This window comes from Nothoprocta perdicaria, unplaced genomic scaffold, assembly GCF_003342845.1.
Source record: "Nothoprocta perdicaria isolate Ctin4 unplaced genomic scaffold, notPer1 scaffold_72, whole genome shotgun sequence".
Taxonomy (NCBI): Eukaryota; Metazoa; Chordata; class Aves; order Tinamiformes; family Tinamidae; genus Nothoprocta; species Nothoprocta perdicaria.
The window spans coordinates 1387826-1414921 of NW_020455999.1; the positions used below are offsets into that span (position 1 = coordinate 1387826).

The window sequence follows — 27096 nt, forward strand, 5'->3', positions numbered from 1 at the left end:
CGACGACGGCGTCACCTACGACAGCGAGTGCGTCATGGCGCGCTCGGCGGCCCTGCGCGGCCTCGACCTGCAGAAGGTGCGCTCGGGGCAGTGCCAGCCGCAGGGTAAGTACGGGCTTTCCCCCGCCGTGCCCCTGGGAAGGGAGCGTGGCTCGTCCCGGTGCCAGCGTGGCCGCCTTCCCTCCCCTAGACCGCTGCCAGGAGGAGTGCCGCTTCGGCGCCGTGTGCCTCAACCGCCGCGGCAGCGCGCGCTGCTCCTGCGAGCGCGTGGCCTGCGACGGCGCCTACCGGCCCCTGTGCGCCCGCGACGGCCGCACCTACGGCAGCGAGTGCGAGCGCCGCCAGGCCGAGTGCCGCCAGCAGGCCGCCCTGCCCGTCAAGCACCGCGGGCCCTGCGGTAAGCGCCGCGGCACCTGCGCCGGCCTCCCCGGCCCCGCGTCTTCCCTTGTGTCCCGCCGGTGCCGGCTCCTTCCCATCCCGTCTTCTTCCCTTGTGCCCGGCTGGTGCCGGCCGCTTCCCAGCCCTGCTTCTTCCCTTGTGTCCCGCCGGTGCCGGCTCCTTCCCGACCCCTCTTTTTCCCTTGTGTCCGGCCAGTGCCTGCTCCTTCCCATCCTGTTTTCTTCCCTTGTGTCCCACCGGTGCCCACTCCTTCCCATTCTGTCTTCTTCCCTTGTGTCCAGCCGCTGCTGGCCCCTTCCCTGCCCCTCTCCTTCCCTTGCTCATGGCCAGTGCTGGCCCCTTCCCTGTCCCTCTTCTTTCCTTATGTCCTGCCGGTGCTGATCCCTTCCCATCCCATCTTTTTCCCTTGCTCCCGGTCAATGCCAACCCCTTCCTGCCCCTCTTCTTCCCTTGTGTCCGGCCGCTGCTGGCCCCTTCCCGGCAGGCATCCTGTGGAGATGCTCCAGGTAGGTTGTACGAAGGGTCCCGTAGGCTGAGCCAGCTCCAGCCCTCTGTTTTTTCTCCTTCCAGCAGTTGCCAGTGGTCTGTTACCTGTGCGTGGTCTTGTCTGCATCTACTGTGTCCGTTATCAATGTGAAGAATCGTTCTGTGTTTGAACAAATCCAGAGTGTCTCTGATGTCCCGTCCGTTCCTCTCATTCATTCACCCTTCAACCAGCTCATCCTTCTGCAGCCCATGCTCTTCATCCCTCCTCCAAGGGTAGTGCCAGTCCCAATCTCCCTCCACGCTTCCCCTCCATCCCTGCCTGCTTCTTTCAGCTCCAGGTGCTCTCCGTAAGGATCTCCTCGCTCTCCGGAGCTCCCCACAGCTTTGTCTCGTCTCCAGGAGAAGCTCTTGGCCTTTCTGATGGAAGCTTGTGCAGGCTCGTGGATAGGATGGGTCTTGGGTTTCCTATGGTGCTGGGAATATCTGATTTTTTTAATTAATGCACAGACACTGGAGGAGGCTAAACACGGTCATGGGATTGATTTGCATGAGTCTGGCTGCTTATTTTGGTTTGGATCTATTTTCTGCTAGAGATATAAAACTGTGTCCTGTTTTAAGCTGATACTTTAGAAGGTATCAGATATATCAAGCCTTCTAAAGTACCAATAGATTTTGAGCGGTATTTTGGCCAGAATAGGCTAGAATTTGGGGTCTGATTTGCTGGCTTTGGGCTCCTGCAGTGGGTTTTTAATATCACAGCCCCAGGTGCTTGAAAATTCTGTCATGCTCCCAAAATCCCACTTAAAATAATCACTACTGCTATTTTTAATCGTTCCTTCCAGTGTGTTTCTGGTTGTTGAGCCATTAGGAGCTGCTTCCCTAGGTTTTTTCCACAAGAGCAGCAGAGATGCTCTTTATTCCTCTGTGTGATCCTGGAAGCTGGTGCTGGATGGGGACCAGCAGAGCTCCGCAAGAAGCCGTGCGCATTGGCACATCTGGGTTTACTTCCCTCCCCATGCTGTGCAGCTGCAGGTTTATTCCTCGAGCTCCAGGTCTCGTGGTTGGCGTGGGAACATCACAGGCTCCTTCCTTGAGGAAGGAGAGGAGTGAAGCTGAAGGCTCGTGCCCAGGTGGGCTGGCTCTGCCACATCCCCGAGGTTCTAAATCCATATGATGGAGACCATCCCAAGGCTCTCTGAGCTCATCCTTCCTCTTGCATGTCCCCAGTGCAGAAGGAAAGGCAAATTTAGATGGTAGCGATGTTGTTTCTTCATGCTCTGGATCCAGATGGGTCATCCCTGCATGCTGGTGATCACTCCTCTCATCCCTGGCATCCTGGCCAAGGCTTTTGTGGGATGCAGGGTGCAGCAGAAGCGCTCAGCCCATGGCAGGGCTCTCTTGGCAAGCGGGCTGAGCGACCTGCAAGGTCTGTTTGCAACCAGCAGCCACCGCAGTGAAGCCAGGTATTTCACCTTATTGCTCCTTATTGTGAGCATCCCACAAACAGCCAGGACCACGCTTCCAGAGTCTCGTGGAAGGAAGGGAACAAGACAGACCCTTATTGCAATGGCAGAGACGTACTTTAATCTTGCACAAACACCTGCCTAGGGAGCTCCCGGCTCTCGTGCTCTTCCCCAGCGGGATGGCAAAGGAGGCAAAGCCAAGCAAAACAGCCCAGGCCTGATTTATAACTCCTTTCTACTTCTGTGTCTGTGTCAGGAGCCAGAGATTGCCCACGATAAAGCTGAGAAAGCAGGGATGGGATGAGGCGTTGGACAGGAGGTGGAGGGCAAGTCTCTATAGTTGCATCTGTCTTTTCCTCCCTGCTGCTTCTCTTCGTGTTTCCTTCTCCACTCTTTCTCTCCCCTGCTCTTTCTTTCCTTTCTTGTCTGTGTCTTGTGTTTTACAGTGTTGCCTGTTGGGAGAAAGGAATTGTGTCCTCGCAGCACCCTTCCTATCTGGACATCTCTGCTAGGAGGTCGGCTTGCTTCCCTTCTCCGTAGCCAGTGGCAGTCCTGCCACTGCTCCCCTCTGCTCTGGTTTTGCTAAAGAGCCCCTAGGATGGAGACATGGCCCTGGGTTTGTTCCTCTTCCCGAGCACTTCCTGCTGGAATGAAAATGCCTTGCGATGCCGTGGGGTCTTTCCTAATGCTTGCTCGGGTTTGACCCTCACAGACGAGAAACAGAGGCCGGGGGATACCCAGCGCTCCTCAGCGAGTCCAGGTTGCCTGAGATGTGACTTTGGGCTGCTCCTGATCTTACCTGGTCTTTCAATCATGACGAACCCCCTTCTCCCACCCATGTCCTCCTTCCCAGAGACCTCTGCCTGCCGGGGACTTGGTGGCTTGTCTCTGCTCCCTGTGGCGGGTGTCCTGACTGTTCTGGAGCTACTGGAAACCCTCCAGCTGCAGCCAAATGGATGAGGAAGGAAGGGCTGAAGTAGTGGCCATTGGCCTGCACTGCCCCCCTTCCCTAGCCCTACTCTTCTGCCATCCCCGGGTTCTACATTCCGGCTCCATAGGTGCTTCCCAGAGGCCAGATTCAACATTCAGCCCTGTGGGTGCCCTGGTAGGGGCCCTTCTCTCCCTGGGTGGCAGCAGGGATCCCAACTCCGCACTTTGGCTCCTGCTCCCTCTCCCTGCCCTTGCCCCGTGTCCGCCTTGCTGTGTTGGTTGTCACCAAGGCCGTCCTGCGTCTGCCTGTTGCATCCACCCGCTTCTGCTGCATTCTGTCCCCTGCATCCCTGTTGTCATATGTCCTTGTCCGTGCCTGGTGAGGATGCTCTCTCTGTCTGTTCCCTGCCCCCTCCCCAACCGGCTTTAATTAAGCAGCTTCATTAAGCGAGCGGAGGAGGTTCTGTCTCAGCCTGCACGCGATGCTGCAGGGTGTTATCCGTCTGCAGGGACCCCCAGGGCTCTGCTCGAGGATGTCTGAGGACATCAAGTGCCTTCATCCCTTGCATTCCCACCAGGACATGCAAGAGGAGGGAAAGGGGAGAGCAGGAGAGACAGAGTAAGACATCGTTTCCAACCCCAGTCTTGCTGGCCATGGTCATGGGAGGTGTTAGGGGGAAATTTAGGGGGGAAATTGCGCCCAGGGGTGTAGATTGTCGCTCTGCAGCCTGTCTGGCTGCTGAGGATTGGAAGCTGGTACCAGTTGGACACTAACTGTGTTATCCCACAGTGCTGGTACCCATGGAGGCCCCAGATGAGGACTTCTTTCCCCTGCCTCCTGTGCTTCCTGCTGCCCTAGGGCTGATTGCTCAGGCTGGACTTCACAGGGAGGCTTGTGGCTCTGCAGAAAGAGACTTTGAGCCTCAAAATAGCAGGTTTTTGAGCAGAAACCCATATGAAATCTGCAAGGCTGGTCCCACCTTCCTGCAAGGCCTTGGCTGCATCCTCAAGGCAGCAAGTAGCTAGAATGAGGACAGAGGGGTGGAAAACTAATATTCTGCTCATGAGTTGCAAGGAAAAAGGGTTGTGCTTCCTCGCCCCGACCTCCCCGTGCATGGGAAGGATGCAGAGCCGGGCATGCCGAGCTGGTGCGGAGGGCAAGGCTGGGAATGCTGCGCCTTGGCCCTGGCTTTGGGGTGGCAAAGGGCCACCAGCGGGCCGTGCCCTGAGCCCGGCGCTTCTCCGTCGCCCTCCCTGCAGACCTGGGCGCCCCCAGCCCCTGCCTGAGCGCCGAGTGCACGTTCGGCGCCACGTGCGTGGTGAAGAACCAGGAGGCCGTGTGCGAGTGCCAGCAGGTGTGCCAGGGCCGCTACGACCCCGTGTGCGGCACCGACGAGCGCACCTACGGCAACCCCTGCGAGCTGCGCTCCATGGCCTGCGTGCTGCGCAGGGACATCAAGGTGAAGCACAAGGGACCCTGCGGTAAGGACGCCGGCACACGCTCCTCGTGCTGCCCGTGCGGGCTGCGACTGGCTGGGGAGGGGGGAAAAAAAGGCTGTTTGGGCTCTTTTGTGCATTGCGAGGGTGGTGGGAGTCTGTCACGGATACATCGCCCGTCTGGTGTGTCATGAAGCATCAGGGAGATGGGCACGAGAGGCAGCAGTGCAGGGGCTGGGGGGGCCTTTCCCTACCATCCGTTGCCTTAAAAATCAAGTGAGCCTGGCAGGGTGGGGATGTAGGGAGAGAAGACGCGAGTGGGTCTGAAATCTGCCTTCCTCACTAAGGGAATGCCAGGGAAGTGGGGAAACTTTAGGATAAAATGGATAAAAAGGGCATCCCCTTGCAAGCCAGCCCTGGCCCTGCCGCCTGCAGTGCCCTTAACCAGCCGGGTAGCTTTGCAGACCCAGTAGCACCAGCCAAGCAGTGCTGTGGTGCCTGTCCTCGTCTCCTGGTTCCTCTACACACATATGACTCAGGCAGCCCCCCACACAGCTCTTCCTTCTGCAATCTGCCTATTTCTTTGCCAGTCTGTGTTGCTGTTTAGTGTTTGCACACAGGCACAGCCCGCGCTGGCCGCGCTCTCCCTGTGATGCATCTGCCGGGATGCTCGGGGTTGGGCCCGCGGCGGTTTTGCCGAAATGAAGTCGTTCTGCTTCGGTCCTCGGGCTGCAGAGTAAGAGCTGGTGCCCGTTTCTCCATCCAGGGCCTGTTGGGATGGGCGTTGCTGAGGTTGCTGTGGTCAAAACTGCGCCTGATCCCTTAGGTTCATAACTCTATGCAAGGAAAGGAAATCCTTCAAATAATAAAAGGCACCAGCAGCATCAGGAGCCTCTTGCTGCAGCAGAGCAGATTCCCCCCTGGAATTCATATTGGAAGGAAACATTGGTATGAATTCCAGGCAGTTGCAGGGAAAACAACAGGGGGAAATGGTGCTTCAGCTTGAGGCGACGTGCAGCTGGTGCCCTGGAGGAGGGAGCTGCTCCCGGGCATGCACGGAGCATGGATGCACCGCAGGCTTCGTGCTGCGGATTAGGGAGCTCCTCAGCAGCCACCACAGTCCCGTCGGCCTCCTCCTTCGCTGCACAAAGGCAGCGGCTGCCGCGTGCGAGGAGAGTGAGCAAATCCATCCTTGAGCCAGATTCCCGGTGCATCGGCGGGAGGGCAGAGAACGGGAGGGGGCTCTTTGCCCGAAGCGGAAATGAATCCATGAATTACTAAAGAGCCGGGAATCAGCAGCAAGGAGATTGCTGCTTGGATGCCACCAGCACAACCCTAGCAAGTTATTACCAGGATAAATGTCCTGCGTGACCCGAGCTGGGACTTGTGCTGTGCATGTGTTTGCAGGCTGAGCATCTTGATCGGGGAGGTGACAGGACCCTGTAAACTGAGCACAATGGGCTATAAATCTACCCAGGACTGCTGGCGTGCCGGTGAACAAGGGGAGGAGAGCTCCTGGGCTCACAGTGCTGCCAGAGCTCTGGTGCATTCATTGCACGTTATATTCCTTGTAGATGCACCCAGCCCCACGCTCTCCCCTGCCTCCCACCTAGCCATATTGGCATTTAATGACATTTCATTGCAATTCCTCCTGGCCCCGATGGCTTTTAGGAATAGTTATTGTCCCCCTGCCTCCACGCTTGTCCTTCTTTGCTCCTGGAAACCTTCCCTCTGCTCCTTGCATCCCGGAGCTTCTTGCTTCCTATAAAGCTGCAAGTGCCCATAGGGCTTGACGTCGGGATGGAGGTTGCAAGGAGGTTTTAATGCCGCTTTGGCAGCGTTTTCCATAGGAAGCTGATGCTCGGGCGTTGCATTAATTTCCCGTTTTTTTATTTCTGCAGATCGCTGCGGCAAGTGCCAGTTCGGGGCCATCTGCGAGGCGGAGACGGGGCGCTGCGTGTGCCCCACGGAGTGCGTGGCCTCCTCGCAGCCCGTGTGCGGCACGGACGGCGTCACCTACGGCAGCGAGTGCGAGCTGCACGTGCGCGCGTGCACCCAGCAGAGCCCCATCCGCGTGGCCGCCCAGGGGCCCTGCGGTGAGGCTGGCCCCTCGTCCCTTCTCCTTGCTCCTTTCCGTGGCCTTGCGGAGCGTGGGTGTTCAGCTAGCGATGGCCTTTAGCCGCTCTCCTTATTGCATTTGCTTGTGCAAATGTGGCCAGGCCTTCCTGGAGATGGTGCAGAGCATGTCCCATGTCCCCAGAACAATCTGGCTAAAACATGGTAGCAGCTGTCACCAAAACTGGAAGTATCAGTAGATTCCCCTCCTCTCTGTCCCCTGGGATCAATCCCCGCCCGCTCATGCGTTTCCTTCTCCTCTGCCTGTGCTAATTTCTTGATGAATTAAAAGCCCTGCCCGAGTCCTTCATTAGGACGAATGACACATGAGGAAAAGGAAAGCTTGGGACCATGTCAAACGTGTCCAGATGAATTGGGTGAGCTGGACATGGAGATCTCTGCGTTTTGGCAAGAAAAAGGAGCAAGCGTAACGGTGACTTCCACTGCTCCAGCAGCATTGCACGGAGGGAGTTACTGCACTGTTGAGAGCAAAGGGGGTTTCTCATGGCTGTCCCATAAAAAAAAAAAAAGCATTGGTCACCACCATCCATGGGTGCTGATAGGACTCAGATTTTCAGGACTCTTGTACGTCCTTTGCAGAGTCTTTGCAGACTTAAATGAGCACCAGCAGCTCCAGGAGAGGAGGAAGGTGGGTGGGTTTGTCATGGGTATCCCATAAAAAAACTCATTGGCCACCACCATCCGTGAGTGCAGATAGGACTCAGGGATGCTCAGGACTCTTGCACGTCCCTTGCAGAGTCTTTGTAGCTTAACTGAGCGACAGCAGCTCCGGGAGAGGAGGGAGGCGGGTGCCCAGCACGCCGAGGCTGGACGCGCGGGTCCCCGCGCCGCCTCACGGCGCCCGTGCCCTGTCGCCCTGCAGAGTCGTGCGGCGGCAGCGTGTGCTCCTTCGGCGGCACGTGCGCGGGCGGGCGCTGCGTGTGCCCGCGCTGCGCGCCCCAGCCCGCCGCCCCGCTCTGCGGCACCGACGGCCGCACCTACGGCAGCGCCTGCGAGCTGCGCGCCGCCGCCTGCCAGCAGCAGAGCAGCATCGAGGTGGCCCGCGCGGGGCCCTGCGAGGACGGTATGTGGACACTGGCCTCCCCTGCGGGCCTCGTGGGTCAGGGGTGGGTGGATGGATGCATCCCGAACGCGTGTGAGGGCTCCGTGCGCATCCCCGGGGCCTTGGTCCTGCTCACCACGCGCTCCCTGTGCCGCAGAGTGCGGCTCGGGCGGCTCCGGCTCCGGCGACGGCAGCGAGTGCGAGCAGGACCGGTGCCGGCAGTACGGCGGCTGGTGGGACGAGGACGCCGAGGACGAGCGCTGCGTGTGCGACTTCACGTGCCTGGCCGTGCCGCGCAGCCCCGTACGTGCCCCGCGCTGCTGCCCCCCTGCTCTCCTTGTCCCTCTCCCTGTTGTCACCCTGCACGAGGGGACACCTCGTGGATGGGGAAGCTGCGTTCCCCGCTGGGGACGGTTTGGGCATCTTCCCTGCCCTTGTGCAGGTGTGCGGCTCCGACGGCGTCACCTACGCCAACGAGTGCGAGCTGAAGAAGACGCGCTGCGAGAAGCGCCAGGACCTCTATGTCACTAGCCAAGGAGCCTGTCGGGGTGAGTCCTGTCCGAGGTTGCCCACCCTATGGGCTCCAAATCCCCATGCACCCACCAGCCTGGTCCCCCACGCTCTTCCGCTGGGCTCGGCAAGGAGATGCCCACCAAGGACCAGCAGTGTCCGTGTCGCTCCAAGCTGCCAACGTAACCTGTGGTCTTGTGTTGCCCTACAGCTCTCGCCACGACCTCGTCGCCTCTGCCAGCCGTGCACTGCAGCCAGACTGTCTACGGATGCTGTCCCGATAACATGACCTTGGCGCTTGGAGTGGGCTCAGCCGGGTGTCCGAGTAAGTGAATATCATGGTCCCAGCCGTAGGCAGCTGTAAGGCAGGTGGATGTGAGCAGAGATGAGGTCAGGTGGGCTCAGGACCCCATCCGAAAGGAGATGCAGGAAGGTGGTCTCTCCCCAGCAAGGCTAGTGACCTCCCCATGTGAGGAGGCCTTCAGTTTGTCCCCTCGCTCTGCTGCAGCCTCCAGCCTGGCTCCACACGTGCATGGAGACGTGCACACACGCTCTTTGCCTCCTGTATCTGCTGGTGGTGCTCCTCTGCTTCCTATCAGTGATGTTCCTCTCCTTTCTAAAGTCCTGAATCTGTAGAATAATCATAGAATCATTATGGTCCTTCAAGACCATCAAGTCCAGCTGTAAACCCAGCACCACCATGCTTACTAAACCATGTCCCTGCCTGGTCCAAGGCACTCTTAATGTGTTAACTCAGGTGGTTGCTCAGAACTTGTGTGTTGCTGAGTCCATACTGGGTATCTCAGGAGATGCCCAGAGAGATGGAGGTCATTCCTGTGAGAAGGGAGTTCCATTTGGGAGTTCCAGATGTCCACAAAGTTAATAGACAAATTCTCAAGGATTTCCCCGCCTTGCAGCTGGGGCACACGAGGGTTGGCTGATGTTTTCCATCCCTGAAGCAAATCCAGCAGCTCCGTGCGTGGGCTGGGGGCTCTCCGGAGCCTCCCCTGCGGCCAGGACCCTCACTCTCCCCACGTGTCCTGCAGGCACCTGCCAGTGCAACCCGTACGGCTCCTACGGGGGGGCCTGCGACCCCACCACGGGGCAGTGCTCCTGCAAGCCGGGCGTCGGGGGCCTCAAGTGCGACCGCTGCGAGCCCGGCTTCTGGAATTTCCGAGCCATCGTCACCGACGGCAAGAGCGGCTGCACGCGTGAGTGCTGCGTCCTGCACCGGCTCCTCTCCCGGCGGCCCTCCTCACTCTGGGGATAAGTGGGGCTTAAATACGTGAACCTCAAGGCCAGGCCTGCTGGAAGTCACCACTTGTGACTTCCAAGTGTGATCCCACTCAGTGTCCGCAAGTGGATACCAAGGGATGGGTTGGGAAGGGAAGGGATGAGGCAGCGTTTTGAAGGGACAAGGCAGCGTTTTGCCTCTTGATGCTGATCTCACTGGGGACAGACACGTGCAGATGGGGGAGTAAAGCAGGAGAGAAGCCCAGCTCATTTCAAGCTCCATTGGACACCTAAGTGAGAGGATCAATAAGTGCTAAATAAGAAAGGCTGGGAGAAAGGTGTGTTATTGGGATGGAAAGGTGTGTTATTGGGATGGAAAGGTGTGTTATTGGGATGCAATTCTGCGTGTCTTTCCCCAAAATTAAAGATAGCTGTCTGTTCCTTCTGACTCAATGGGGGACCTTTGGGGTCTGCTGTTGTCTGCAGCCAAAGCCACCACCTGAACGGTCTCTCTTTCCTCCTTGGCCAGCCTGCAGCTGTGACCCGGTGGGCTCGGTGCGTGATGACTGCGAGCAGATGACAGGGCTGTGCTCCTGCAAGACTGGCATCACTGGCATGAAATGCAACCAGTGCCCCAATGGCAGCAAGCTGGGCATGACGGGCTGCGAGAAAGGTGAGGGAGCCCCATGGCAGCAGGACAGGCTGGGACATGAGTATCCCAGGGGACAACACGAGAGAAGGGCATCCCACCCGCTTGTGCTTTGGGGAGAAAAAAGAGGCTGCTCCTCTGTTTGGTGACACTCTGGCACTGCCACTGGTCCGAGCTGCTCTGCAGGGTCCCTTGGGGAGCTGAACCCCTGCACGGAGGACATAGGGTGTTTGGTTTGTCATTGGTGTCTGCGTTGTTACCTCTTCCCCTCCTCTCCTTACCCCAGACCCGTCAGCGCCCAAATCCTGCGAGGAAATGAGCTGCGAGTTCGGGGCCTCGTGCGTGGAGGTCAATGGCTTTGCCCACTGCGAGTGCCCGTCCCCGCTCTGCTCGGAGGCCAACATGACCAAGGTTTGCGGGGGAGGCTGCCGGGGGGCTCGGCGTGCGGGGGCACGTGGGGCTGGGGCAGGATGGCGATGCTCCTGCAACCGCCGTGGTTGGCGCGTGGGGACGGCGCCGCGTGGGTCGTGGATGTCCCGGGGCTCCCTCTGTGCTTGGTTAGTGCCCTGCTCTGCTCCTGGGCCTCTGCATCCTGCGTCCCCCGCGATGCAGAAGGACCCTGCAAGGCATCCGCCCTGCCTAGCACGTAGAAATGGGCTGGTTTGGTCTAAAATTTGGAGGAGAGCAGGGACCTAACGCACGCTTTTCCATCTCCCCTCTGCCCCCCCAGGTGTGTGGCTCTGACGGTGTCACATATGGGGACCAGTGCCAGCTGAAGACCATTGCGTGCCGGCAGGGACAGGTCATCACGGTGAAGCACGCGGGCCAGTGCCACGGTGAGTGTCCCTGGCGGGTGGAAGTGCCACCTCTCCTGCCCCGACGCGGACTGCCACCCTCTGCGGCTCCTCATCGTCCCTCCATGGCACAGCTAACGCTCTGCCCCGGGCAGATGCTTGAGGGTTTGCAACCATTCTTCTTCCAGCCTTCCCCCTTAACCACCCTGTCTTGCTGCTCCTTTCAGAGACCATCACTCATGCAAGCCACACCACACCGCCCAGACCCCTGCCCACACTTCCCCTGGACAAATTAATTCTTCCTCCCCTGCTCCGGCTCACTACCCAGGCTCCTGAGCCCACTGAGGTGGCTACCAGCTCGCTGCTCTTGGAAGCCAGGCCTAGCGCGAGAGGTCACGGCACGACGAGACGCGTGACAACCGCCAGACCGGCCACCACGCCATGGGTGACCCATGGGGTGCATAAGACCACGGTGCGGCCCCTCTCGACGGCACCCGTGGTCCTGGCCACCACCCAGCCTGCCTACGTCGAGTCCGGCAGCGCGGACGGCAGTGGAGACCAGGAGATGGGCAGCAGCGGAGACCAGGAGGCCAGCGGGGCAGGGTCTGCTGGTGAGTGTGCTTGGACGTGGGAGGTCTGCTGAGAGATACGGCATGGCTTCGAGACACGAAGCTTCCTCGTAGAATCGTTCCATCTTTGTGGTTGGAGGAGACCTTCATTGAGTCCAACCATAAGTCCCTCAGCACTATACCTGTTAAACCATGTCACCGAGTGCCTCATCTACGCATTTCTTGAACATTGCTGGGGATGGTGACTCTACCACTTTCCTGGGCAGCCTGTTCCAATGCTTGACTACCCCTTTCATGTGGAATTTTTGTCCTAATATCAACCTGAACTCCCCGTGGTGTAGGTTTTCTAACATGGGGCTGTCAGCCCAGTTCTCTTAACATGGAACTGAGCTCCTGTCTCCCACTGGTGAATGTTCTTCTAAATGCCATGCAGGGGAAGAGGAGGAGGAGGAGGAAGAAAGCCAGGTAACCCCCACGCCAGCCATCGAGAGGGCTACGTGTTACAACACCCCGCTCGGATGCTGCTCCGATGGCAAGACCGCCGCTGCGGATGCAGAAGGCAGCAACTGTCCTGGTGAGTTTGTCCTCGGGGCCGGGCGCCGTGTCGGTGGTCAGGAGTGAGGCCGGAGCTTTGCAGGGCACAGCGGGGTGGATGATGAAGCTGAGAGCTGCCCGGCTCTCCCCCAGTGGCAGGGAGCCCTGTCCCTGTGTCCATCTCGGAGCAGGAGGTTCCCATGGATGTCCTGGGTCTGTGGTGGCAGGAGAGCATGTGCAGGTTTGTCTGGATGGCCACTTTCTGCCTTAGTTGTTATTGCCTTAAAAATATGGACTTTTCTGCTTAGTCTTACACAGAGATCAGGACTGGTGCGGGGGGAGAAGAGGGAGAGTTGCCTAGATTCCCACTTCCATCTTTTACAGTGGGAATTTTTACATCTTTTGCACTGTAGAGAGACTGGGCTTGCCAGGGCAGCTTAGTGCCAGGAGAGCCCCTCTGTTCCTGCTGGAATTCCTAGGAGTTTTGAGCTCTTTCATGCCCAGGTTGGGAGAAATGTGCATTTCTCTCCCGGTTTGGATGGCATCAGCTTTTCCCTCCCACGCCTGTTTTCACACTGTGAGGGTTTGCAGAGCCACCCTGCTCAGTGCAGAATAGTGGGTGTCCTGCGTGCTCAGCCTTAGTCTCCTAGGGTGCCTCCTGACTGCTCACTGGGGTCTTTCTGACTGTCCTTTTGGAACTGGAAGCTGGATTTTCCAGCAGAACATCCGGCTCCCCTTTTAACCTGACAAGGGACCCTTGCCATGGAGCTCCCATGCAGACATCCACAGCAAGGACCTTTCTGGAGCTACTATCGTAGCTTCCTTGGTAGGGAACCACACCTTGGGTTCCTCTCACAGCCTCGGTTGGTTTCTGGCAGCAGGGATAGGTCCTCTCCGTTCCCAGCATCCCTGTTTTCCCTCCGTTGCCCGATGCTGCCGCGTTGATGGGTGCTGCTCTGGCTAACGTGTCTCTCTTGTCGCTCAGCCGGTGCAGGGGGGCTGCTCTCCGGGCCGGAGCTCACAGGAAACTGTCTGGTAAAAGCTGCCATCTCCAGCCTGGTCTTTGCCATCCAGCACCCTCCGATACTAATCCTCCATGCTCTCCTCCCAGACCCATCCAGACTAACCCCAACACTGGCACTACCCACATGCCACCATCACCCCGTTCCCGCAGGGATTGAGCGCTCTCTGCCGCCCGCCTTCCCACGAGCCGAATTAAAGGGCTTTTCTTGTTTGCCCTCCTTCCCGTAGCTACCAAAGTCTTCCAAGGAGTCCTCATCCTGGAGGAGGTGGAAGGCCAGGAGCTGTTCTACACCCCTGAGATGGCTGACCCCAAATCCGAGCTCTTTGGGGAGACAGCCAGGAGCATTGAGAGCGCGGTGAGTCCTTTGCACTTGATCTGGACTCCAGCTAGGGCATTTCCCACCTTGGCTGAAGGAGAGAGATACCTGCACTCCATGTGCATCATGACACACAGATGCTTAAAACACAAACGTTGACCTCCAAAAGTGTAGTCCTCTCCTCCCGAAGTGAGCAGAGCTTCTCCACATGGCTGCTGATCAGCAATGTTCGCGCTTGTCCATGCAAGTGATGATGTTGCTGGGCACGCTCGCCTGCTCGTGTTTCCCCCCGTGGTATGGGGCTGCTTGGACAAGAGGCTTCGCCTTAATGCAAAGTATCATCAAAAGTATCTTTGCAAGGAGTTTAACGTATTTAGAGCTGATTCCAAGCTGCACTTAAAAGTTGGCAAGCCCTCCGTGCAGCCATACAAGCAGATGTGTGCCTGGCATATGGACCAGATGGTCCGTGAAGTTCTGTATTGTAATACAATATTTCCCAGTGCAGTAGTGACTTCAGTCTGAGAATCCAAACACACACGGAGCGCCTCGTTGGCTGGTTCATCTGTTTGGACGCAGGCTGCAATGAGATGCAGTCAAGGATGCCCACTGAGACCCAAGATCTTTAACCTGAATTTATGCCCTCATTGATTAGTTTGCTTGCTTTTCCTCCTCCACCCCTGACCAAGTAGCTGGATGAGCTTTTCCGCCATTCTGACGTTAAGAAGGATTTCAAGAGCATCCGTGTCCGAGACCTGGGACAGAGCAGCGCTGTCCGTGTCATTGTGGAGTCCCACTTTGACCCAGGTAAGACCCTCCCCTGTCCCCGTTCCTGTCCCTGCCATCGCTGTTTGCCTGATGGTACTCTCAGCGGTGTATAAATAAGAAATGAGCATGAGCAAGGAGCAGGAAGATGCAAGAAGCAGCAGATGCTGTGAGAACCTGGGAGGCGGAGCACCCCACGCTGGTGCCTGGAAGGCTAGAAATGGGTTTTTTAGGGAGAGGAATGGCTCGGATGTGTCGTGGGGAGGTCAGGAAGACTCCTAGGTGGGACTGCATCTTCACACTTGCCTTTTCTCTTTCTCCTCCTACGCTCAGCCACTTCCTACACAGCAGCTGATGTCCAGGAGGCCCTGCTGAAGCAGATCAAAGCTTCCAAGAAGAAGACCATCCTGGTGAAGAAGCCCCCGCAGGAGCATGTCAAATTCATGGATTTTGGTGAGCACCCCTGGCTGAATGTGTTCACTTCCCTTCCGTTGCCATAGGTTTCCAAAGGGATAAGCTGGTTCATCCTGTCTCAGCTTCTCATCTTCAGCAGTAAGTGATCAGGAGCTTCCCAGTGCACCATGCATTCCAGAGCCAGGGCTTGGAAGATGTTCCGTGTGCCCAAACTTGTGCTCATCCCCAAAGCCTGGGCTGTTTCCCTTTCTTTTTTCCCAGTGGGAATTTCAAGGTACCGATGCCCTCCTCCCCCTGTCTGTGTTTCAGACTGGATCCCGCGGCTCTTCACCACCACCATGACCACAACCACGGCCACCACCATGGCGCCCGCGACCACGCGGAGGTACAGCCCGGCCACCACGGCCCACGCGGGGCGCCCCCACGCCACCGCCGTGCCCGGCACCAAGGCGGCAGCGCCCGCCGGCACCAGGAGACCCACGGCCGCCCTCCCCGTCACCGGCCGGCGGAAGCCCCCRCGCCAGCCCCCGGCCACCAGGAAGCCCCCGCGGCCCTGCGACTCGCACCCCTGCTTGCACGGGGGCACCTGCGAGGACGATGGCAGCGAGTTCACCTGCAGCTGCCCGGCGGGCAAAGGAGGAGCCGTCTGCGAGAAAGGTCCGTGGCTCCGGGCACCCGGATTGCTCCTCGGCATCGCTGCTGGGAGCTGGGCACCCGGATTGCTCCTCGGCATCGCTGCTGGGAGCTGGCGGCCCTGGCATGGGGACCCAAAGCGAGGATGGCAAAGGCAGGGCAATCGTGTCCCTTTGACTGCTAGTTCCAAGTACAGGCTGCGGTGTCACTGCATAGTTGCCTCTCTTCATATGTGTTTTCTCCAATCATTTGCAGCTAGCAAGAACACATTGGGCTTCATCCCATGTAGCCCTTTCCRTGGTTGTCCCTGCTCCAGGAATCTGCACTGGCTGCATGGGGATGCCGAGGCTTGGGGCATCCCCACACCCAGCCCCGTGCGTGGTGCTGGCCCCGATGCACGCACCCCCGGCACTCTGTTGAACCTATTTTCTTGTGTCTGTCAAGAACAGGTCGTGCGTGCCCGGTGTAGGACGTGTGCACCGCAGGGCTCTATGGCAAGGAGGTGCCAGGAGCAGTTTCTTCCTGGCCACGCTTATTCGGGCACCCTGAGGCATGGGAATCATGAGCTTTCTTATCTCAGCCACGTAGTGTGCTGCTCTCCGTGCCCGAAGCCAGGGAGGGCTGCTTGCTCTGACACAGATGTAGTTGCTACCTCGAGCAGAAGAGCATGTGAGATGGTAATTGAGGCACTATTRCCCCATGCCGTGCTGGCCTGCCCCCTCACTGTGGCAAGCTGGTGCCATGCTGGAGGCTCTAGCTGGTTGTAAGAGGTTTTTTCCTAGAAAACCTATGAGCTTGTCTTTTTTTCCTGATGTCCTGCCCCACCTTGACTCCAGCCGCTCTTCCCTTCTCTCCCACCTGGCTCTCGCAGCCGTCAGGTACTTCATCCCCAGCTTTGGTGGCAAGTCCTACCTGGCCTTCAAGATGCTGAAGGCGTACCACACGGTGCGCATCGCCATGGAGTTCCGCGCCGCCGAGCGGAGCGGGCTGCTCCTCTACAACGGGCAGAACCGCGGCAAGGACTTCATCTCCCTGGCGCTGCTGGGCGGCTTTGTGGAGCTCAGGTGGGTGCCCAGGGACCTGTTGTGGAGCTCAGGTGGGTGCCCGGGGACCTGCCCCGTGCACAAGGGCTGGGGCAGCCTCATTGCCCGGCCCCAGGGCTCCTTTTAGGGCTTGAATGCTGAGGAATGGGGGAAGGATGTGCTCTGTGCGGGTCTGGAGCTCTGGCGGGTCCCAGCTTTGTCCTGAATGCAGCATCCCTCATGCCACGGTGCCCGTGCCGTTAGTGCAGCGTGGCACCAACGCAGCGCACCCTCCCGCAGGTTCAACACCGGCTCCGGCACGGGCATCATCACCAGCAAGGTCCGCGTCGAGCCCGGCAAGTGGCACCAGCTGGTGGTGAACCGCAACCGCCGCAGCGGCATGTTGTCCGTCGACGGCGAGCCCCACGTCAACGGCGAGAGCCCCACGGGCACGGACGGGCTCAACCTCGACACGGACCTGTTCATCGGAGGTGCGCCAGAAGACCAGATGGCCGTGTGAGTAGCGGGCGCTGGACCGCTGCCCTGCGGGCCGTGGCATCCTGGCCACGGATGAAGCGTCGCGGTGGCCTGCAGCCCCCTGCAGACTCCGTTGGTGGCCGGGAACGGGGATGTCTCCGGGCCTGGGAGGCCTTTTGCCCGTAGATGTTCCCCCAACCACCTTGTGCTTTGTCCCCGCAGGGTGACGGAGCGCACGGGGGCCACGGCCGGCCTGAAGGGCTGCATCCGCCTCCTGGACGTCAACAACCAGATGTACGAGCTGCGGGAGAAGGGCAGCGACGTGCTCTACGGCAGCGGCGTGGGCGAGTGCGGCAACGACCCCTGCCACCCCAACCCCTGCCACCACGGCGGCGTCTGCCGCGTGAAGGAGGCCGAGATGTTCCACTGCGAGTGTCTGCACAGCTACACGGGTGCGGGTTGAGGGGCGCAGGGCACGGAGGGGGCACCTGGGCCACCCCCAAGGCRTCCTCCAGCCCTCGGGCTCTGCTGTGAGGGAGGTTGGGTCTGTGGGGGTGTCTGCTGCGGCTTGCAGGGAGAGGGTAGGGTGAACGTCTAGTGAAGACAAATACGTCTAGTGAAGACAAATTTTCACTGGTCTCCACTTCTAGTGAAGATGAATGAATTTAGGCCTAAAGCTATTCATAGATTCAGGCCAAATAAATTTAGGCCAACAGCTATCCATACAAGCCTGAGATGAGGACCAGGACCTAGRAAGGTGGCTGGCAGGACCATCCAGAGGCATCCCACCCTATACACGCCCCAGGATGGAGCTGTCTCCCCTCAGGCCATGCCCAAGGAGTGTTGGAAGTGCCCACCAAGCGCACGCCCTTGTCTGCTGCAGGTCCGACGTGTGCCGACGAGAGGAATCCCTGCGACCCTACGCCCTGCCACGTCTCCGCCACTTGCTTGGTGCTGCCGGAGGGAGGTGCCTTGTGCGCCTGTCCCATGGGACGGGAAGGAGACTTCTGCGAGCGAGGTGGGACAGGGCCTGGGGCGAGAGGAGTGGGCGGGGAAAGGCATGGAGCCAAAGGTGCTCATGGCCTCAGCTCTGCTTGGCCAGGAGGCYTCACAGGCTTCACTGTTCCCCTGTTTGTGCCTAGTGGCAGAGCAGGACCACAGCATCCCCTTCCTGCCGGAGTTCAACGGCTTCTCCTCCTACCTGGAGCTGAATGGGCTGCAGACCTTCGTGCCTGACCTGCAGTAAGTGCCTGGAGCAGCAGAGGTGCATGCACGAGCATGCAGGGTCTTCATGCCATGCCTGTAGTTGCTGGCAGGTGAAGGTCTTCTTGCAAGCCCTTCATCTAAGGGAGGAAGGGGAGAGCACATGGGCAACCGCTTTGGAAAGTGTCACTAACTCATCTCTCCTCAGGGACAAAATGTCCATGGAAGTTGTGTTCCTGGCCAAGAACCCCAACGGCATGATCTTCTACAATGGGCAGAAGACGGATGGCAAAGGGGACTTTGTCTCGCTAGCCTTGCACAACGGCTACCTGGAGTACAGATATGACCTGGGCAAAGGGGCAGCTGTGCTCAGGTAGGGATGAGGTGGGGAACTGGGACAGTGGTGACAGAAGCAGGGGTGGCTTCAGAGACCAGCACTGGCTTTGAGCTTCCTCCCCAGAAGGATATAAAGGGGAGAGCAGGTTTCACGCTGGCCTTGGTGGCTCCTGGCCTGTTGACCCTCCATGGAGCAGAGCTGGGCTGATGTTCTCCAGGCTTTGGGTATCTTGTGGTCTAGTGCTGGGCTCTCTAGAGCTGCGAGCTGGTGCAACCCAAGCCGTTCAAGCTGCGGTGGCTTGGGCAGATCCCAGGCTGGTCAAGAGGGGTTTGCAGGTGGCCGTGGTAGAGCTCTCAGATGTGTCTTCCCTTCCCACTGCCAGGAGCAAAGAGCCAGTGCCCCTCAATACGTGGATAAGTGTTTTGCTGGAGAGGAACGGCCGCAAAGGGGTGATGAGGATCAACAGCAGCGAGAGGGTGATGGGAGAGTCGCCGGTAAGTTGGGAGGCCAAGAGGAGCCCCACACAGCTCTGAGGGTTCRGGCCCTGCTCCTGTTTTCTGTGAAACGAAATGAGCAGTTCTCAGCCCTATGGACTTTTCTTCCATGTGGATGGGAGGAGTGGGAAAAGAGAAAGAAGTGGTGGTTGTCAAGCAGTGCCTTGATGGGGCTCAGGAGCATTTCCCCTGTGAAGAGCCAGGCCAGGGAGAAGCCACTGAGTAGCAGGAATCCGTTTGTGCCGTTGCTGCTGAGTGCGTCCGTGCCGCCTTTGCTCCGTTTCCGAGCTAGCAGCTTGTCCCTCTGGCCTCTCTCCGTGCCCTCTCCCCTCTGCGCTTCTCTCTGCACAAACACCAATTCCGTGGGATTTCATGGCAGGGTCACTGGCCTTCCTCCCATCCACCTTCCAGCGGTGAAGCTGAGAATACAGGAAAACCCACCCACAAACCCCATTGCTGCTGAACTCATCCCTGAAATCMACCTGGAAACGCAGGAGGAGGACCTTGCTCCTTCGCCTCCAGCCGTGTGGCCGGGCAGCTGGATTCACATCTGGATCARTCCCTGGGTCTTTCATATCCATACCCGTATGGCATGTAAAGGAGGGGCTTTTTGTCCTTCCCTTGCTCTCCTCTTTCCAAACTCCTTTCCAAATTAAGGTTATACCAGGGTGGCAGCATCCCCTTGTGCAGCTCCCATCGCCAGCTCCTGGGCACTGACYGCAGCCCGTGTGCTTGCAACCTTGCATGTTATGATGGTATCCACTGATCTCCCCTCTCTCTCTTTCTCTCTCTTGGATTTTCATTTGTATTTTTCCCTTCTCTGCTGTCTGGATCCCAGAAATCCCGCAAGGTAAAAGATAAGTATGAGCCACTGCACCTCCATCTCATCTGCCATTGGCACGTTTTATTTCTGTGTCTGTTTTCCATCCRGATCTCAGTGTTTCACCCATCTCCTTCTCCTCTGACCAAGCAGCTCTAGGATCCCTGTAGACTAGAGACGCTTATTTCCCGCTCCTTCATTACTTTTTAGATGATTATTACATATTTTTTTTTCCAGAAGCATTTTAATTAATCTGGTCATTTTTGGTGTGTTAACTCCACAAAGCATTAGCTAATGATTCATATAACTGCACCCTTGCCTCGCTGCTGTGTCTCTGGGTCCCGCCTGGGTACATAGGAAGGGACATCCCTCCTGCTCTGTGCCCAGTGTGACTGGAGATTCCCTAGGGACTTCTGTGCTGCGCAGCAGGGATGCAGGGGGATGTCAAAGATGGGGGACATCAAAGAAGGGGGTCYTTACAAGGACGGGGACTTTACAAGGACAGGATCCTTGAGTCCCTGCAGAGTGATGCCYGATGCATCCTTGCCAACTTCAGGGACAATGTTGTCCCCTCCCACCCTTTGTGCTCTCCTCCCCAGGTGCCCCACACCTTCCTGAACCTCAAGGAGCCCTCTTACGTGGGGGGAGCCCCTGACTTCAGCAAGCTGGCCCGAGCCGCCGCCATCTCCACGAGCTTGGAGGGSGCTGTGCAGAGGGTAAGGCTCCAATGCAGGTGCCCATCCGCATGGGAAGTGCTGGAGGACACTCAGGTCCACGTGCCTATGGGGCACACCTAGAGGGGATGGATGGAGCCCAGGGACCAGTGGGAGGTGGAGTTGGACACTGTCCTCTTCCCACCATGTGCTCCGTGGAGAGATGAGGTGCTGCAGGCTGATTTGTGCTTCCTCTTCCTCGCGATCCAGATCTCCGTCAAGGGGGTGCCCATCCTCAAGGAGGAGAACATCCGCAGCGCCATCGCGGTCTCCTCCTTCCGAGGCCACCCCTGCACCCAGAAGCCGGCCCCCTGCGAGAACGGGGGCACTTGCAGTCCCCGGCTAGAGAGCTACGAGTGCCTGTGCCAGCGGGGCTTCTCGGGGGCGCGCTGCGAGAAAGGTGAGACCGACGCGAGGGTCCCGCGCSCGCCACCCACCACCCAGATGCTGCAGCAAAACTGCACCTTGGAGCTCTTGTCCGTGCCCTGGCTGGTGGGAGGGATTTGGGATGGATGGGGTATTTCCAGGAATTGCCTCGCTCGGGAATCCGTGCGTTGTGCTGCCTGTAGCAGGGCAAATGCTGCTGCTCRCGGGTAGGTCACGCAGCCCTGTCACTGCCTGGTGCTCTCTGACCGTTTCAGGTTGCAGGTTTAGCCCCCTGGCACAGAGAGACAGGGTTTAGCTTTGTGGCACATTCACCCTGAGTGATTCTGAACATTTCCACTTTTGGGGTTTCTTTTCTTGCTGCCTCCCCGAGTTTGATTCTTGGGCCATCACCAAGCTGCGTTCCTCCTCTGAGGATCCAGGAGARCAACACAGCTGCAAATTCTAGGTCAGCTTGCTGTAAAACAGGGAGCTGGCCCAAGTTTCAAAGCCTTGCAGGGTGCTGACCTGTCCCATGGGATGCCACAGGCCTCTGTGCCTCGTCCTGTTGGGAAAGCTGAGTATGAAGGGCTGCTTTTTCCTGGTCTCCAAGGAAGCACAAGCCGTGCTGTGTTGCCTGATGGCTCCTTTTCTCCCCRCAGTGCTCATTGAGAAGGCAGCGGGAGATGCAGAGGCCATTGCTTTTGATGGTAGGACCTACATGGAGTACCACAACGCTGTGACAAAGAGGTAATTTGGCTGCTCTGCTGAACCAGGGCCAATCAAGACTGTTAACAGGAGCAAGAGATAGAGGCCAGAGATCTCCTATCCTCATTCTGCCCTGTGTGGTGGTTAATGTCCCCTGGGGGCTTCTCCAGACCTGTGGCACCTTGTGCTCCAGAGCCCTGGAGTCCCCTTCAGCCCCCCAACCCTGTGGACCGCTCAGTGTGCGGCCGTGCAGAGCACGTCCCGTCCGTCCCCTTGCATCCTGTGCTCCCCGTAGCGCTAAGTCCGCCCGTGTCCCTCCGCCGAGGTGAGCGTCCCCGCGGAGCCGCTGTCCGTGTGTCTGTGTGTCTGTCTCCTCTCAACGTCCTTGTCTCTTTGTTTTCAAGCCACGTCACCAATGAGATTCCCGCGTAAGTACCGTGCTGCCCACACCCCATCGCTGCCCGGCATGGGAGGGGGATGCAGGGGTGCTCCGAGAGCGGCGTTCCCTGCTCCTGGCCACAACTCTAAAGGCTCCAGAGGAGCCTTGGCACAGAGGAGGTCACACGTTGCTGCTGTCACGCGTTGTCCCAGGAGCAGGCTGCCATTTAGCCTCGCTTTAAGCRATGAGGAAGAAAGTCCCCCGTGACTCCTGCCTTAGCCCAGCATTCCCATTAGGAAAAGGTGTGATAAGGGGCTCGTTTCATGCAAGCTGAGCTCTGCTGGGCGCTCTCCGTGCACGTGTGCATGTTGGCAGCCTGTGAACTGCAGAGCTGAGCCCGTGGCATTTCACTGTGCATGCCCTGTCCTGCAAGGAAGCAGAACTCCCCAAATCCTTACGGAAGCCTTTGGCAGCAGCGCTCAGGACCCAGAAGGCTCCATCAGGCTGCCCATAAAAAGCAATTTCTTCGGCCCCCAGGCAGATATCGGGCCGTGTCCTGGGCACGGCTTGCGCTCCAGTTGCTCCTGGATCCTGCTGGCTGGGACATGCCCCATGCATTTTATTTAAATGTGCACATAAATATATAATTGGAGCTGGTTGCAACGATGGTCCTTGCGGGCAATGCCAGCAAGACAGCTGTAGTGCTGGGTTTCCCCTTTCCCACCCTACTGCCCAGGTGCCCCAGGCTGCCCCGGGAATGTCGGTGGCCGTTTGCCTTTGGCCCACATGGGATCTCATCCCAAAGATCCCCGTCCCAAAGCAGCAGCCCCAGGTCTGCATGAAATAGTGCCCGGGAAGGAGGCATCCAGCGGGGTGCGAGTGCTCCCCGCCTGCGTGGGTGGGAGGAAGGGGGTCCCCTGCCCTGTGCTTATCGCATGCTCCCCTCTCTTCCTGCCTCTAAGTCCCGGCACGCTGGACTCTGCCCTGGAGCTCAGGTGAGTCCAGGCCTGCTGCTCGCGGCTCCCGCTCCGCTCTCGCTGCAGCCGCGTCTCCTCTCCGTGCGTGTCCTCSTCATCCACCCCTCTGGCTTTCTACCGAGTTACCTTGTCCAGTGTGTGGTGTCCCTTGGGAATAAAGAGCCGTCCGTGTTGTCTGGTCTATGTGTGCGCTTGTGTCCTGGAGCATCCCAAGGAAAGGGGATGGTGACTCCCCATGGCARTGTGGCTCCTTGCCCAGGGCCCTTTGCCTGCTCCAAGAGGGACTGAGCAAAGATGAGGTTGCCAAAGTGGGGGAAAACCCTCTTCCTGGCAGGGCACTGCTCATCGGTCCACCTAATAGACTTCCTCCTTCCACGTTTGGAGACCCAACCAGGACTTCCCTGGTTTGGTCCAAGGAGGGCAGAAGCTGAGGTCAGTAGCCCCAGGTTGCATCTTACAAGCTTCAAGTTGGATGCTGATGGGGGAAAAAAAAATAATTCCCAGGACATCTGCAGTCCCACACAGGAAGGTGGGCGAGTGCCGCCCTTGAGGGTTTCCAGTCTCAGCTGGCCAGAGTCCTGGTGGCCCTCCTCAAGTTCTAGTCTTGGTGGGAGGTGGCTGAGAGACCTCCTGGGGCCCCTTCTTGCAGCATTTCTGGGATCCTAGGACCTAGTTGAGGGGCAGATTGGCTGCCTGGTGCTCTTGTAGCCCCATTTTTAACTCCATTTTCCCCCATTCCCACCTGCTGGCGCAGCGAGAAGGCCCTGCAGTCGAACCACTTTGAGCTCAGCATCAAAACGGAAGCCACGCAGGGGCTCATCCTGTGGAGYGGGAAGGGGCTGGAGCGCTCGGACTACATCGCCCTAGCCATAGTGGATGGCTTCGTGCAGATGACCTACGATCTGGGCTCCAAGCCCGTCGTCCTGCGCTCCACCGTGCCCGTCAACACCAACCGCTGGATTCACATCAAGGCATCCAGGTGCGGAGGCTTGCGGGAAGGTCTGGGACACATGGCTCCGGGATGGGCCAGCCCTGGATGCGGTCAAGCCTTGGGAACCTGAGTCATGGCCTTGGCTTCGTGCCCTCGGATCCCCAAGGGCCAGTCATCCTCTTGGACAGCGTTAGAGGAAAGGCACGCGGGCAATGCCGTGTGGAGGGACGCGTGTTGTGACAGGCCTGCCCTGGCTTCTAGGAAGCACCAAAGGGGCAAGTCTGGAGGAGGTACGAAAGCTCCATGCCTTTTATTTTAGCTCGGCATCTTGTCCACGTTGGGTCCGAGCTGTCCCGGCGCTTGGGTGGCTTTTATTTTTGGTGGTACCAGGGGGAGTGGTGAGCAGATGGCATGGCTGGCACGCCGGGGATTTCTGCTGATGGCTCTCCAGGAATTAGGAGGGAAAACATGGCCCTTAGCAGGATGGATCTGCAGGAGCTTGGGGCGGATGCTGGATGGAAGCCCTCTGGATGGAGCAGGGAGTTGGTGCCCAATGCCCAGCTTTAGCATGGAGGGCACTTTCAGGGATTGCAGCCGAGGTTCCTGATGGTCTTTCCTTCCTTCTTCCCTCTCCTGGGACAGGGTGCAGAGAGAGGGTTCCCTGCAAGTCGGCAACGAAGCCCCCGTCTCTGGTTCTTCTCCGCTGGGTGCGACGCAGCTGGACACGGACGGGGCCCTGTGGCTGGGTAAGCAGGAGCACAACCCTCTCCATGTGTCCCTCAGAGGCCCCGCTGGCCCTTGCGATGCTCCCACACCAGTTTCTTTGGGCCATTAAGTTCCATCTCCATGTGARGAGGAACTTCTTTACTGTGAGGGTGCCAGAGCCCTGACACAGGCTGCCCRGGCGGATTGTGGAGTCTCCCTCTCTGGAGGTCTTCAGAACCCACCTGGACGCCACCCTGTGCCMCSTGCTCTGGGTGTCCCTGCTGGAGCAGGAGGTTGGACTAGATGATCYCTAGAGGTCCCTTCTGACCTCAGCCATGCTGTGATTCTGTGGGTGCCTTCGAGGAGCCGGGCCCACGGCTGCGGTTTGGGGGCGCGGTGGATGCAGGGCCTTTCTCCCCGCGCCCGACGCCTGCTGTTTTGCAGGAGGGATGGAGAAGCTCGGCGTGGCGCACCGGCTGCCCAAGGCCTTCAGCACCGCCTTCGTGGGCTGCATAAGGGACGTCACSGTGGACCACCGGGACCTGCATCTGGTGGAGGACGCTTTAAACCACCCCACGATATTACACTGCTCAGCCAAATAGACCCCAGGGACCCTCCCTTCTCCCTCCCGCCCTCCTGCCTATTGCTGTAATTATTTTCTATTTTTGTAAACTTATTGCTTTTTATATTTTTTGGGGGGAAGGGCTCCGGGGGGGAGGGGTAGGAAACACCTTTTCTTTTGGGTTATTTGTTCGGTTGCAGTTGATCCAGGTCAGTCAGGCTCTAATCAAACAGCAGCAACAAAGAACAGGCCCTGAAGCAAGTCTCCAAGAAGTGACAGAAGAACTTCCCCGTTGCGGCTGCACTGTAAACTCCATCCATACTTGAAGCTTTTCTTTGTTTGGGGGGGGGGTTGTTTGTTGGTTTTTTACTTTTTTCACTCTTTGCTCGTGTTTTTGGGGGGTTGCTCGTGCCCTCGAGGGAAAGGGAAGGACGATGGTGCTGGCAAGACCCCAGTGCGTTCCCTGCGTGCCCGTCTCTGCCCTTCCCAAAGCCCCTTCTTCGGTGCTGAGCGGGGCTGGAGCCATCTGAACCGAGTGGGAATTTGGTTAATTTACGTGTGCCAGGATCTCCGCTGCTTTTCTCCCGGTATTAGAGCCTGTGCAACTGCCGAAGCTGCTCCAAGCAGGAGGAAAACCAACCACGAGCCTGTTGCAAGCGATGGCAGGGAATGTCCCACCGCATCCGGGGTCCTTCTCCACGGGAAGAGCCGTCTATCCCACTGTGCCCCTTCCCCTCCCGAGCAGGCAGCTGGCATTGCCTTGTGTAAAACATCGTTTATGGAGCACACACAATTAATCAGAAAGATCCTGCTAGGTCTCAAGTGTTACTTAAGAGCCAGGGTGCCATCGCTTTGCAGTTTTCCTGCAAATTTTTTTGATACTACTTCTCACATTCTCTCAAAAAAAAACGTTTCTCAGCACTGAATTTTCAGCAATGGAAAGTCAACTTACTTTTCTCAGGGTGACCTCTGAACGTCGATGTAATGAAGGGGAACAGCATCAAGTGAAACCACCTGCGTTTCTTTTACTTTCCTTCTCCTTTGAGAATAAAGGGCAGAGCTGCATGCGTTCCATTTCTAAGGTCAAGACATGAAGGACACTGGACTAGGTGCATGGTTTTCCCTTTGTATTCCCAGCGTTTTTGGGCATGGTGGTGGTTTGGGAACAGTCCTTGCTGGTGCATTTCCTCCCTTCCCTTCCTCTGKCTTTCCCTTTTCCCCATCCAGCCTGAAAAACCCTTGTGCTTCCCAAGCAGCCGTTGCCTCTTGCACTGCCAAGCAAGACCTGTTCCCCGTGGAAATCCCTGTCTAATAAGTTGTCCTCCTTCTAAAAACCCGGTGGTTAAATATCCCGTGGAGAGTGGTGGCTTCTGTGGAATGAACTGGAGACTGCAGTGTTTGCGTGTGTGGGTGCATGGATGGGTGCGTGTGTGGGTGCGTGCATGGCAATGTGTGACATTTCAGGTGACTACTGTACATAGGGTGGCTCCTAGCGGGGGGTGCTGCGGCTGTTGTGGAGCGGCTGTATTTTGAGCGCAGGGTGTAGATGGCCGAGGGCTGCGGGATGGGGTAGGACGGCCGCCTTTGGGAGCTGGACATGCCCGTTCCGCAGGGCGAGGGAGCCGCTCATTTACCAGAGTGTCACTGCAATGAAGCCAAGGTCACTGCAAAAAAAAAAAAAATAATAAAAATCACACAAAAAAAAACCCTCTGTCTGCTTTTGCTGGGGCTTGGAAATGCCTTAAACCAGGACGTTGTGTCCTTGTCAAGCATCCTGAACCACGGTCGGATTCAGCAGTGCTCCSTAGGGGCTGTGCACTTAACTTCGGCTTTATTTTTAATAGCATTTATACCGCGTATGTACAAAAAAAATATTGTTTTTTTTTTCTGGGGTTGTTTTTTTGCTCTTTTTTTTAAGGAAAAAAGAAGTTGTCTGTCCATGTGGCTTCATTCATTTATAGGGTAAATTAATGACCAGTGTAAACTGCTGTATGAATTCTGAAGGGCAATGCACAGTAGAGGGGCAGCATGATATAACCATTACTAACTTGTGTCTTTCGTCAATCACCATGAAA

The 27096-nt window shown here is 57.9% G+C and overlaps 1 protein-coding gene across 1 annotated transcript in view; it reads left to right on the top strand.

The window, feature by feature from the left end:
• Nucleotides 1–25123, top strand: part of AGRN (agrin) — a 67512-nt gene extending 42389 nt beyond the window's left edge. Inside the window, exons 7-38 of the mRNA XM_026051079.1 lie at nucleotides 25–104; nucleotides 190–396; nucleotides 4538–4759; nucleotides 6616–6810; nucleotides 7713–7913; nucleotides 8050–8195; nucleotides 8335–8440; nucleotides 8614–8727; nucleotides 9449–9613; nucleotides 10165–10308; nucleotides 10571–10695; nucleotides 11015–11120; nucleotides 11306–11689; nucleotides 12081–12221; nucleotides 13433–13560; nucleotides 14211–14325; nucleotides 14617–14736; nucleotides 15007–15354; nucleotides 16202–16394; nucleotides 16653–16868; nucleotides 17052–17281; nucleotides 17713–17847; nucleotides 17972–18071; nucleotides 18241–18405; nucleotides 18752–18863; nucleotides 19702–19713; nucleotides 20283–20399; nucleotides 20607–20796; nucleotides 21422–21509; nucleotides 23578–23802; nucleotides 24397–24500; nucleotides 24904–25123. Coding sequence (XP_025906864.1) covers nucleotides 25–104; nucleotides 190–396; nucleotides 4538–4759; nucleotides 6616–6810; nucleotides 7713–7913; nucleotides 8050–8195; nucleotides 8335–8440; nucleotides 8614–8727; nucleotides 9449–9613; nucleotides 10165–10308; nucleotides 10571–10695; nucleotides 11015–11120; nucleotides 11306–11689; nucleotides 12081–12221; nucleotides 13433–13560; nucleotides 14211–14325; nucleotides 14617–14736; nucleotides 15007–15354; nucleotides 16202–16394; nucleotides 16653–16868; nucleotides 17052–17281; nucleotides 17713–17847; nucleotides 17972–18071; nucleotides 18241–18405; nucleotides 18752–18863; nucleotides 19702–19713; nucleotides 20283–20399; nucleotides 20607–20796; nucleotides 21422–21509; nucleotides 23578–23802; nucleotides 24397–24500; nucleotides 24904–25061 — 5092 coding nt within the window. The 3' untranslated portion in view covers nucleotides 25062–25123. The remainder of the gene's footprint in view (nucleotides 1–24; nucleotides 105–189; nucleotides 397–4537; nucleotides 4760–6615; nucleotides 6811–7712; nucleotides 7914–8049; nucleotides 8196–8334; nucleotides 8441–8613; nucleotides 8728–9448; nucleotides 9614–10164; nucleotides 10309–10570; nucleotides 10696–11014; nucleotides 11121–11305; nucleotides 11690–12080; nucleotides 12222–13432; nucleotides 13561–14210; nucleotides 14326–14616; nucleotides 14737–15006; nucleotides 15355–16201; nucleotides 16395–16652; nucleotides 16869–17051; nucleotides 17282–17712; nucleotides 17848–17971; nucleotides 18072–18240; nucleotides 18406–18751; nucleotides 18864–19701; nucleotides 19714–20282; nucleotides 20400–20606; nucleotides 20797–21421; nucleotides 21510–23577; nucleotides 23803–24396; nucleotides 24501–24903) is intronic.
• The last annotated feature ends 1973 nt before the right edge of the window (nucleotides 25124–27096 follow it).